The 13091-nt window shown below is 38.4% G+C and overlaps 1 protein-coding gene across 4 annotated transcripts in view; it reads left to right on the forward strand.

The window, feature by feature from the left end:
- usp3 (ubiquitin specific peptidase 3) overlaps positions 1-13091 on the forward strand; it is a 121297-nt gene that overhangs the window by 63299 nt on the left and 44907 nt on the right. For all 4 annotated transcript variants that reach the window (XM_072282224.1, XM_072282221.1, XM_072282223.1 and 1 more), the window contains exons 5-6: positions 10286-10367; positions 11112-11194. In XM_072282224.1, coding sequence (XP_072138325.1) covers positions 10286-10367; positions 11112-11194 — 165 coding nt within the window. The remainder of the gene's footprint in view (positions 1-10285; positions 10368-11111; positions 11195-13091) is intronic.

Here is a 13091-nt window from a genome sequence, read left to right on the forward strand (position 1 = left end):
CATGGACTAGTCTCCCATGGGAGAATTTGTCAATGTCCACAAAGTATTTCAGCTGCACTCATCAATACATTGCGTCACCCTTTCGAAGAGTTAAATCAAATTGATTTGATAAGATCTCTCACTAATCTATGCTAAATATTTTTGATTTAGTCCTGCCTTTCTTGAGAATAGTTAATCATAGATTAATCATACACCACACCGACTGGTGGCATAGTGTCATCAGTGCAGGACTTCGGGACAAAAGGTCCCGAGTTCGAATCCAGCCAGCCGGCTCCCCTGCACGCTTTCCATCTGTGCTGGATTACGAGCTGGTGATCACTTTGGAAACTCACCCGGCAGAAGGCAATGGCAAACCACTGCAGTAACTTGCCTCGTACATGGTTCCCCACCACGTCAGAGAGGCGTGGAGGGAAATCGTCCAGTAATTGAATGTAACGTACCTTTCCTTTCCTAATCATAGAACGTAGAATAGTACAGCACAGGAAGAGGTCTTTTGGCCCACAATGCCATGCTTCTCCAAATACTCATAAATCCTATCCCTAAGAATTATCTTCAATAGCTTCCCTACCACCAACATGAGACTCACCCGTCTCTAACTTAGATCCCTATTTCCCTTCTTGCACAAAGGAACAACATTAGCTGCTTGCCAATCTTCCAGGATTTTGCCTGGTACTAAAAATTATCCTAGAAATTGTCTCTTAATATTTCCTTCTATAACTTCCCCACTATAGACTGAAATTTTTTTTAAAACTGTAGGAGCTGTAAGTTTAAAATAAAACCAGAAAATGTAGGAAATAGTCAGGCTGCATCTGTGACAAGTGAAACAGGTAAAGTTTCAAGTGTAAGGCACTATGTTAGAATTTACAAACTGTTTCAGATCGGAAATTAATCCCTCTGTTCTGGCCTGGCTTTTCCAGCACTTTCTGTTTCTATGCCTACCGCTTAGACCCATAATCATTTATTTTTTCCCCCCTGCTGGCCTTGAATAACTGTAGCATGTTTGTTCACCTTCAGTCACTTGGCACTTTAAAAGGTAATGCCTCAAGAAGGCAGTATCCGTCATTAAAGGACCCTCCCCCCCCCCCCACCCCCAGAACTTGCCCCCTTCTCATTTTTACCATCAGGGAGGAGGTGCAGGAGACGGAAGAGAGACACGTTTTAGGTCCAGTTTCTTCTCTTTCTGTCATCAGATTTCTGAATGGTCCCTGAACACGTTTTTGTTTGGTTTTTTTTGCACTTATTTATATATGTATATATTGAACCCAATTCTGATTCTTTGCCAGTGGTCAGTGAAGATTTAAAAAAAATTGCTAAGGCCCTAGTTTCATCAGGCCTTGGGAGATGATCCACCTTGTTCTAGGATTACACCATTACTCTCTCACCACCATCCTAGATCCCTGAATTCATCAATTATGATATCCTCGGTGAATGCAAATGAGAATTCATTTAAGACCTCATCTACAGTCTCTGAATCCATATTACTCCTTTGGTCATTATTGAATCCCACATTCACTGACCTATCTTTCCCTTAATGTACATAAAATACTTAAGCATTTCCTTGATATGCTCCCCCAGATGTTAAATGAGTGTTCAGAGGTAGTCTATTTCATGAATCAATATGTTAGCAGGCATATCCCACAAGTAGTTGAGGAAAATTATACTGTAAAAGATTTGGTGATTAAGGCTTTGTTGCCATTACACAGGGTTTTGAAACTGTCAATGAAATGGATGTAAGGGATAGGGATACTGGCACAGGGGAAGAGTTGAAATCAGCATAGATCAGCCAATTGTAAACACAAGAAATTCTGTAGATGCTGAAAATCCAAAGCAACACAAAATACTGGAGGAACTCAGCAGTTCAAGCAGCACTATCCAAGAATGGATAAAGAGTCGACGTTTCAGGCCGAGCTCCTCCTCCATTCTCATAGCTGCTGCATAACCTGAGTTCCTCGAGCATTTTAGTGTTGCTATAGATCAGTCAAGGTCATGTTGAAAGAAAGGGCAACCTTGAGGGACAAGCTGGCATTTTCCTGCATTCTTGTGATATTGCATGCTTTCTCTTTGACCTTTTTTTTTTAGTACATACTACAATCTCTGCACCTGTGAACTTGTTTTCTGTTTCCATTAACATCCAAGTCCCTTGGACTTGGGACTTGCCCATGCCCTTCAATGGAATGTGCATATTCTCGTCCTTTTGAACGACTCCCACTTATTGGATGTCAACTTGTCTGTAAGTCTGCCACTTCCCCCAGTTCAGGATTGAACTTTCATCAATCCTTAGCTCTTCCAATAATTTGTTTGAAACTGTAAGTTATAATCAATGTTTTTTCCACTCACTAATGACCCAACCACTTGCCTGTCTGCTTTTTTAAGATTGAGTTCAATGCTATCCCTTCCCTCTCAATGTCCTGGTCTTTGATCTTAACTGGAAGGATTTTTTGGGTTTGCACATTTGTTAACTGTTTCTCTTTCTACAAATGCTGCTTGACCATTTGTGTAATCCCAATTTTTTTTGTTGAAAATGCACTTAAAATGACAATTGCCCATTTTTCACAATGCAAAATAATTAAGTCTTTCCATGTTTTGAATAAAACCTTATACAAAATGTCTGAGTGCAAGTTGTTTTTTTAATCGATTGTTTTCTAGAGAATTGCCCTTTGGGAGTTGGCTATACAGGTTCTCAAAATTCCCATTTTTAGTCTTTGATCAGATGAAGGATTTTGTAGCACTTCATTCAAAGCCCCAGAGTTCAAGTTTATTGAATCGCATTTCAATCAAGTTTATTGAATAAATGCCTTGAAAATCATAAGCCTATGTAAGCTTAAATTAGCTATGTCCCCTTAGTTCTGCTTGTGTATTTTTCCTTATTCTAATCTTTCTTTCCAAGAAACAAATGCAACTAATTTCAGATATGCTATTGCCATTTTGAAGCCCTTTGCAGTAACTGCAGTATATGAAGAAATTTTCCACCACACTCATGCTGCTAATCCTTTCCTTTTCCATGAAGTGCTAAACTCTTCATTGATCAGTTGCCATGTTTTTTACTGTTATTTCCTGCCTTTGAGTTTCTTTTGTCATGGTTACGCTTGAGTAGAAACTCTTGAGGTATATTCTGGAGCGTGATGTATGCAGAGTTGCTGAATTGATCAAGGTAACTTGGAGACAATTAAAGAAGTTTTAGCTACTATGAATAGATTTGTATGCAATACATAGAACATATCCTGTATTACACAGCACAGTACATTGTAAGTTTTAAGGTGGTTATGGTGATCGGGTGTTCCTTGTAGGAAATCAAGGACATCTCCAAGTTAAGACCTCTTGTGCATGCACGTTTGGTCACCAGAGGTGGAAACATTGATGCGACCTGATAAATTTGTAACTTTAAGATGGTCATGCAGTCTCGTTAGACAAACATTAGCAAATACAGCAATGTGTACTGATTCACTTAATACTAATATTACGTTTTATTCCTGATCAAAAACCAGCATCTTGTAGGAATACTGCAATTCCACTCTTGCCTTCATTTCTACCACAAATCAATAACTTTCCCAAATACAGTCAACATAGAGTCCTCTCCATCTGAAGTTTCAATCAGCCATTGCTTTTGTAAAAACACTTTTCATTTTTGCGTGTCTTTGCATATCAGAAATTAATTTCTTGAAAATGCCTTTCAAAATTACTGGTGTCCTATCTATTTTCCCTGTCTCTGCATCTACCTCACGATCTACATTAAAATAAAAAATGCTGGAAGTGCTCAGTAAATCAGTAGCATTCATAGATTAAAAGCACATTAAAAATGTAATCTGTTACACTGCCAGAGGGCTACCTGGCTTGGAACCTTATAACAGCATAAGTAAAGTCTGACAGTGGTAGTATGACTTAACATTCTGGCTAGGTGGTCTCCCAACAAGTTCATTACGGGTAGGGTGTTGGTGGTTAATTCTGTTAGGAGTTTGCTCGTGAGTCTAGAACTTTATTTTAAATTGAATATTACCTGATTTTCTTTCAAAGTGCCTTGCCCCCTCTACTGCCTTAAACCAAGAGAGTAGTAGTCTATGTTGTCAGTTGCTGAATTAGGTTTTACTGTACTACATTCTCTAAAGGCACTGCGTTCCAGATTGATTCTGGAACTTAAAAAGACAGTAGTAAATTCCTGTTCTCTACAATAGTTTGCCTTTGTACTATTCCTGCTTACAGTGACCAGTTTTGTTTGAAATTCTGAATGTAGAATCTTGTCTCAGATGGCAGTCTACACAGCTGTTTACTTTTACAGCCGCACATTCTACTCCCAATCTCTTCATTTTATCATTTCTTCCCCAAGTCTGCGCTTGCTTTCTGCACACATCACCTCTTCTGTCAAACCTGTTTCATTTTCCTTTGATCCTTCTTTCCTAAAAAATACATCACATATTGCTCAAAGTTGGTTTTGATCAATATTTTCTATCTGGCACTTTCTTTAACTATCTAAAATAAGCATCTATACCCATTAGATAACCCACCCTAAACCTATCTATTGAAACAAAACTCATTCAAAGTCGAGAGAGAGTTTTGTTGCATCTTGCCACTCTTTTGTTTGCATGCTTTTTGACCTAGTGCTTGTCATCTCCCTTTGAACTCTGAATATCTTTTGTCAGTGTTCCCTTTCATCCCATCCACTTCTGGCAGTTTGTATTTGACTACTCAAACACTGTCTAAATTATTGTCATATAAAGGTATCAAAACCACCTGACATTAAGTCTGACACAAACTTATTCCCTATCTTTCAAAGAGAAGGTTCCAAAATTTTTCCTGAGCCTGAGCTTGAACTCGGATTTAGGAATAGACCGCTATACAACCAACGCCTTTCTACAACTTTCAGAACAGCATTCTGGCTGATCTCATTGTAACCTTAACTTCAAACGTTTTGCCTCTTTGGTATCAAGAACCTGTCTATCTCTGCCTCTTAGAAAACAATTCTAGGGTCTTGACCAAGATCTTCGTCACTTTTAATCTCAGGCAAAATCCCAGAGAGTACTTAGATTAGGTTCCAGATTGTATATGTAATAGTAGTTTCAGCTTTCATCATGCTTTCTTATGTTCTTGTTATCACCTATTTTGTCTGTGAACTTTTATTAACTTGAAGTATATTTGGTTCCATACTTCTGTAGATTATTTGTCTGCATAGCTGAAGTGTAATTCAGTCAGTAGCTGCTAAACTGGCTTCTTATCTAAACTGGCCTAAACCAGTTTGAAATATAGAAGGAAACTGTGTGCTGTCATTTCTTTGTTACAGCCAGTTAAGTTTCACCCAGGTACAGCCACTTACAGTTCTTTACTGCTTCGCTTTCCGGAACATGCTGACCCTATCGGAGCTGTACTATGATCAACATCTAATAAAACAGCTGTAATAAGATTTGAGCTGCATCCTTGGCCTCAGAAGAATCTCCTAGATAACATCATCTCCAGATCTAACATAGCTAATGTTGTTTCTTTGTTCAAATAGTGAAATAGAGACAGTCCTGAAAATTATAGACCTGCAGCTTTCACGTTAGTGAAAGTTATTGGAGAAGGCTTTTGGGGAGGATTCTTAAAGATAGAATTTTGAAAAGTATGACATAACTACAGACGGTCAGCATAGTTTTGTGCAGGTCATTTCATGTCTTACTGGATGAGTTTTTAGAGGAGGTGACAGTGGTAATTAAAGGCAGAGCAGTGTGTTATCTACATGGTTTTTACTAGGCATTCAATTAAGGTCCTTCTAAGATTAAAATGCCTGGGATACATAGTGATTTGGCTATTTTGATTGAGAATCGCCTTGTCATAGAAGCGGGAGGTCAGTGGAGGTGTTCAACAAGGATCTGTTATTTGTAATGTATATTCATGACCTGGATGAAAATGTGAATGGGTGGATTAGTAAGTGTGCAGATGACACAAAGATTGGTAACGTTGTGGATAGTGTAGACGATTGCCAAAGAGTACAGTTGGATATAGATTGTGGAATGACTGCTTGAATTTAGTCCATGCAAGTATAAGGTATTGCACTTTGGAACATCAAATGTAAAGAGAGAGTACACAGTGAATGGCAGGGTCCTTAACACCATTGATGTACAGAGGGATCTTAGATTCCAAGTCTATAGCTTGCTGAAAGTGGCAGCACAAGTTGATAGGGCGATAAGGTGTATACATGTGTTGCCTTTATTTGTCAGGACGTTTGAGTTGGGAAGTTATGTTGTGACTTTATAAAACTCTGGTTAGGCTCCCTCTGTAGTATTGCATTCAATTTTGGTTCCCCATTATGGGAAGGTTGTCAAGGCGTTGAATGTGCAGAAGAGGTTAGCAGAAAACTACCTAAATTAGAAGGCAAATGTTGCAAGGAATGGTGGCAAATTCTGGTTGTTTACTATTGAGCAATGAAGGGTAAGGGGTGGCCTGATAAAAGTGTATAAAAAATAATGCAAGACATAGATTAGACAGCTGGTATCTTTTATCCCCAGGGTTGAAATTTCTAATGCTAGAGTGTATGTATTTAAGGTATGAGGGGAAAGTTCATATGTTGGGCATTTTTTTTAAACACAGTGGTTGGTGACTGGATTGTGCTGCTGCAGTTTGTGGTGGAGGCAGATGTGATAGAGGCATTTAAGAAGCTTTAAACACATGAATATGCAGAGAATGGAGGGAAATGCACCATGTTCAAACAGAAGGGAGTAGTTTAATAAGCATCAATAGCTTAATGAATTCAGCACAACATTGTGGGCCTAAGGGTCTGTTCTTGTATGGTACTGCTCTTTGTCTGAGTCCTTATACAAATTATAAAAAGCTGAGGACCCAGTTGATCCATATGATGCACCATCACATCTAGCAGTGGCATTTTCTTTTTCCACCCGTAGATAAAGAAGCTTAGATAGTGGCCAAATATAAATTCCCTTTCTCTAGGACTCTGCCATTACCTTGAATTTAAAAAAAAATACCTTATGATGTCTTCAATAATAGCTGCAAGCATTTTCCAATGACAGATGTTAAGCCTGCAGTTTCCTGTTTTCCCTTTCCTGTTGAACATTCTTGTATGGTTCCACTTTGACTTACTGGATACATGCGGACTGTGCCCAACTCTTGTGGGTTTGCAATTATTTATGCACCTACTGCTTTGAAAGGGGATTCTCGTCTTTCTTTGATACTTATTACTTTTGGGGATATTGTAATTATATCAATGTTACCCATCTTTCCATGGCATTCAGTTTTGTCCACATGGTTTTTCCTGCTGTCTAAGATTAGTATTAAAGATAATCAGCATAGAGAAAATGGTCTGAATATGTTCAATTTGTTTTAGTAGGTAATTATTATGTATATTTGAATGTGGCAGGAAGCTTGTGGACTTGATTTGTGTCTCAGCTTTTATGAGAATTGGTCCAGTATGAAATAGCAAAAAGAATGCCAAGAAAATTTCATACCATTCATTGAACCATTTCTGCTCATCAACCATTGTGGGTGGATCCTCAGTTTAACTCAGCATGAGTTATTGGCTGTAGTGCCTTCAGTAGTGCATCACTTCAATGGTAATGTCTAAAATAGCTTCCTAAAGTCCTTGAGATTTGAATTTACAATCTCAGGTGTGGGTGCTACCTGCTGCCTCCAGGAGACATAACAAAGTGACAATCTTTTGTAATGGAAAATGCAATGTATGCACAATCTGTTATGAATAGTATCTGGTGCGATACAGAATGGTAGAGTTCTATAGCACAGAAATGGACCCTTACCGTGATACCTATCTACTCTAATACCATTTGGCTGTATTAGACCTATATCCCTTTAGTAGTTTATTAGAGTGCCTTGTATAATATTATCTGCCTGCTCCGGCAACTCATTCGAAGTATTCACCACCCTCTAAAACTTGCCATTTCCCTCCTCACCTTTAAATGTGCTGTCTAGTTCTGAATTCCCCTGCCTGGAAAAAAGATTCTCTTGCTCATCCTGTCTATGCCCCTCAATGTTGTAAATCTCTAAGGTCACTCTCAGAGTCTTACGCTCCCTTGAAAAAAACCAGCGTATACGATCATAACTACAGCCCTCTATTCCAGGCAGCATTCTGATGAATCTCTTTTGTACTCAGTTACTACCATATCCTTCCTATAGTGTGGTGACCAGAACTGTACACAATACTCTTTAAGTATGGTTTAACCAATGGTTTGTACAACTACTACATACAGTACATAGATTTCATTCTATTGTGATGCATACTGTGCGACAAAGGGTATTTGACCTGAAATACTAACCCTGTTTCTCATCTTATAAGTTGCAGCCTAACCTGGGTATCTCTGGTATTTCTAGCATTTCCTGTTTTTATTTTAGGTTTCTCGTGTCTAGATTTTTTTTCTTGTCACTTAACACTACGAATAAAACTAGCTCTAAACAAACCTGAGGAATTAGGGAGGTTGATGTCTTCATCAAATTTAGTCAACTTAATGGATACCTACAATTTAGAATAAAGTACTAAATTGAATACTTGGGATTGAATATTGGATAATAAAATTGAATATTAAATTGAATGCTATTCTAGTAGGACAATTACAGCAGTAACTCTTGTAAACCTACTGTCACTGATGCATTTTAGAAGTAGAATTAATGAAGTTTGAATTAATGTTTATACAACTATACTGCACTATTGGAAAGCTAATGAGATTGAATAGACAGCTTTGAATAGCCATAACAGTATCCCTTAATGTCTTCATAGTTGTAATATGTCATTTTCAGGACCAATACTTGTTGAATTAGTGTAAAAAGGAGGGATCATCAGGACTAGCATGACTATAGTTAAAACTGAGCATTTCAAAAGTCACCATTGACCAGAAACTGAACCGGACCTGCCTCACATGCTGTCTGCAAGAACAGATCAGAGCTGGGATACTCTGGGACAAATTGCTCCTATTCTGAATTATGCCTTGTAATATGGTAGAACATTGTTAATTTATCTGAATCTGTTATATTGTCCATGAGAATGCATTGTAACAATTGTACTTGACAGCTCAGGGCATCCAACACCTGAAAGTGCTAGTGAGTAGTGAACAAATGCTTCAATCTTTTGAATTTGAATGAAGTTGCATGCTAATTCTGTCTTGGCAGTATATTCTTTCATTGTATTTGACTCAAGTCCTGCAATTCTCTACGTGACTGCGCTATGGCAGTGCCTTCATCATATGCAACACCGTTTTAAGGTGTAGTTTCTACCACCTTGAATTCAAAGAGTGATAACAACTCTTGCACTTATTGAGTACATCTGATATATAGTTAGTGTTTTATTTAACTCTTTCATTTAATCATATTTTCTTCATCACCTGACTATCTGTCACCTCATCTAAACAAAATCAGAGAATGCTGGAAATCAGAAAGTTGAACAGTTCCTGTAAATGAAAAACCCAATAGAAAATTAGTTAGCACTGCCAGTACACCATGAGCTTGGAACCATTGCTTGAAACAATTAGCAGAATTGAAGCCTGATAGTAGTGCAACATATTTTCTGGTTATGGTTTCACCAGCATATTCTCTGGGGGGATAGGGTGCTTGTTAACTGCTGGCTTGTTCAATCTCAACTTATTTTTTTTATTTCCAAAATAAAAATATTTTGTGTTTAAGACATGTCTTTTGTAGTATGGCATTCTGAATACCCTTTCCCTATTATACTCTCAATAAGAGAAGTGCACCAGTGGTCTGAATGAGAAACTTGTTTTGAACAAATTGACTGTTTTTGTCCAATTATTAACTTTGGTGGTCATTGACAACTGAACCAAAGCTGCTTGCCAATTGACAAAGCAGTTTATTCCTGATACCATGATGTGACTAATTACTTGCTTTACTCACCAAGATTGCACATGTGTGACATTTACCACCCCCTCCCAAAGTTTTTTAATGTTAAATTTCTTGTATATTGTTGAGAATGGAGGTAGGGAAATTGAGAAGTCATTTTCTTCATAAGTGAGATTCCAATATAAGAAGTCATTTTCCTAAAGGCCATATGTAGACGTGCAACAACCTGATTTAGAAATTAAGAACTTCAGGCATGGTCCTGCATTGCTAGTTAAAGTTTGAGCTGTCATTTGTTTTCTGCTCATGGTGCACGAGTGATATTGATACCTGATTAGTTATGATCAACCGATCACGTCTGGTTTCTTGCAGTATGTCTGTGCGAATTTGTCCATTTGTGCGGTGTGACATTTGTTTTGAATAATGAACTATTTGAACCCAGCTGTGATATTAAACACAAATATTGTATTGTCTGGTGTAAGTAATGCAGTTTTTAATGTCTTCTCCACAGTTCAGCATTTTCCGCAGACAGACACTGCAAAAGAAAGCTGATGGAAAGTTCGTCCATGAACAACAAGTATTTGAAACTTAATGTAAGTACAGAGCATAATTACTTTGCACTTAATTAGAACACGACTATACTTGTTCTAAAAATTTTGACATTGTGTTTGCTCAGTACAAATGATTGGATATGCATTGCCTTTTTACTGAACTCTAAGGCATATTTGGAAAGAGACTATATATTTGGTATGTACAAATTTGCTTGTCTGTTTTCACATTATTGTTCAGAGGTAATTCACTCTACTTGTTTGAGGATATAATCCTGATGTTGAAGTTTTTCTGGAGAATTAGCATTTTATCTATATTTCAAAAATCTTCTACAATGTAATTTATGTTGAAGTGAGTAACTGAAAAGTTTTGAAAGCTCTCTGAAGATCCTTGAGTGATTTTTTTTTTCCTTGTGGGGTTTACTGGTGATGGCAAAGTAACGACTGGAATTTGTCCTGCACTGGTGCCCGAACACTTGTGATGTGTCCATAAGGGAACAAGGAGTGTTTAAATTTTATTTGGTTTATTCGCCAGAATTTGATTTATGCACTAAGAAATGTGGCAGGGATGAGAGACTCCCTTTGATTTTAAATAGTCTAGATTGTCAGTAAAAGCAAACCATTTGTTATTGACTGAAAGGAGTTTCCTTTTGAAGCTTTTTATACAGGTGATTGCATCTTATTGTGAAACCTCACTTAGGATTTTACCAGTCTACTATTTTGCTGCAAATATTCATGCATCATTAGGTGTCTGGATTGCCTGCTAACAGATCACCTAATTGTTGACAGGGAGGAACTTCTGCCATATGCGCTACGGGACTTCGGAATCTTGGGAACACCTGTTTTATGAATGCCATCCTTCAGTCTCTCAGGTAACCGGCTTAGCACTCAGTTATTACATCATAGATTGGCTGAGTCATAGGTGATTACAGTAAACCACTGAAAGTTGATGTGTTTTGTTCCAACAGTGGATCCTGCTCTAGTGAAGTCAACTATGGTTGTGAAAAGGGAGCCAAAAAATGTAATTATAAATGTTATCCCAACAGTTTCAAATTTTTCAGAAATCTGCAAATTTAAGAAAACTTCAGGTTATGTATCTTCATCAACATTAAGCTGTTTTTCCTCAAGCAAATTATATTATTGTGGTGGAAGGTATTGCCACCATTCCTCATGGAAGCTTTTTCCTTTTTTTCATATATCAGAGTGCCAGTTAGTGTTTTTGCAGTAGAATTGATCAAATATTTTAAAGTAAAAAGCCATATGTACCTACAATTTGAAATAAAAGCTAACTACTGGGAATAGGCAACATCTATGGAGGGTGAATCAGTTAACATTTCAGGCACATGATCTTTCACCAGAGTAAGAAGTAAGTAAACAAAGGTGTTAGCTGCCGGTGACTAGTAGTGTTCTGCAGGGGTCAGTGTTGATATCGCTTCTTTTCATCTTATATGTTGGTGATTTGGATGATGGAATTGATGGCTTTGTGGCCAAGTTTGCAGACAATATGATAGATGGAGGGGCAGGTAGTGTTGAGGAAGCAGGGAGTCTGCAGAAGGACTTAAGATTAAAAGAATGGACGAAGAAGTGACAGATGGAATATGGGGTAGGGAAGTGTATGGTCATGCACTTTGGTGGCAGGAATTTTCTAAGCGGAAAGCAAATTTAGAAATCTGCGATGTAAAAGGGTTTGGGGGTCCTTGTGCAGGATTCCCTGAAGGTTAACTTGGAGGTTGAATTGGTGGCAAGGAAGGCAAATGAAATGTAACAGAATATTTGCCACTCGCTTGGATGAGTGCAGCTCCATCAACACTCAAGAAGTTTGACACCATCCAGTACAATGCAGTCCACTTGATTGGTATCCCTTCCACAAGCATCCAGTCCCTCCACCATTAACAAACAGTTGCAGCAGTATGCACTATCTACAAGATGCACTGCAACAGTACACCGAAGTTCCTAAGGCAGCACCTTCCAGACCCAAGACCACTACCATCTAGAAGGACGAGAACAGCAGATGCCTGGGAACACCACCACTTGGAAATCCCCCTCCAAGTCACTCACCATCCTAACTTGGAAACATATCACTGTTCCTTCATTGTTGTTGGGTGAAAATTACGGAATTCCCTTCCTAACAGCACTGTGGGTGTACCCTACACCTCAGGGACTGCAGTGGCTCATCACCACCTCCTCAAGGGCAACGAGGGATGGGCAGTAAATGCTGGCTTAGCTGGTGACGCCCACATCCGCAAATGAATAAATTTTTAAAGAGACAGTGGGTATATTTAAAGTGGAGGTTGATAGGTTCTTGATTAGGGAGTCAAAAGGTTGTAGGGAGAAGGCAGTAGGTTGAGAGATAATAAATCAGCCATGATTGAATGGCAGAGCAGACTCTCTGGGCCAAATGGCCTAATCTTGTGTCTTATGGTCTCGTGTCTATGATGCAGCCAGTATGGGGAAGGGAAGCAAGAATAAATTGAATCTTTCTATGAGGTGATGATTAAGATTGTACAAGAGTGAAGGGGGAGGGTTTGTGTAGATAAGAGAGATGAATGAGGGCTTTTGAAGAGGGGAGAAAGATACAGCTACTAGAAATTTGAAGTCAAAAGAATGCTGGAAATGCTTGGCAAATTAAAGTTTCTCTGAAGAGAAAAATGAAGTTATTATTACAGCCGGGTGACCCTGTCTCAAAAATTACTAGTTTTGGCATAAGCAGGAAAGACTTGACAGGTAAAAATGTCTTCTGTCTGTAGGGTCTAATGTCTGCTATCTCAG

This window comes from Mobula birostris, chromosome 18 (genome assembly GCF_030028105.1).
Source record: "Mobula birostris isolate sMobBir1 chromosome 18, sMobBir1.hap1, whole genome shotgun sequence".
Taxonomy (NCBI): Eukaryota; Metazoa; Chordata; class Chondrichthyes; order Myliobatiformes; family Myliobatidae; genus Mobula; species Mobula birostris.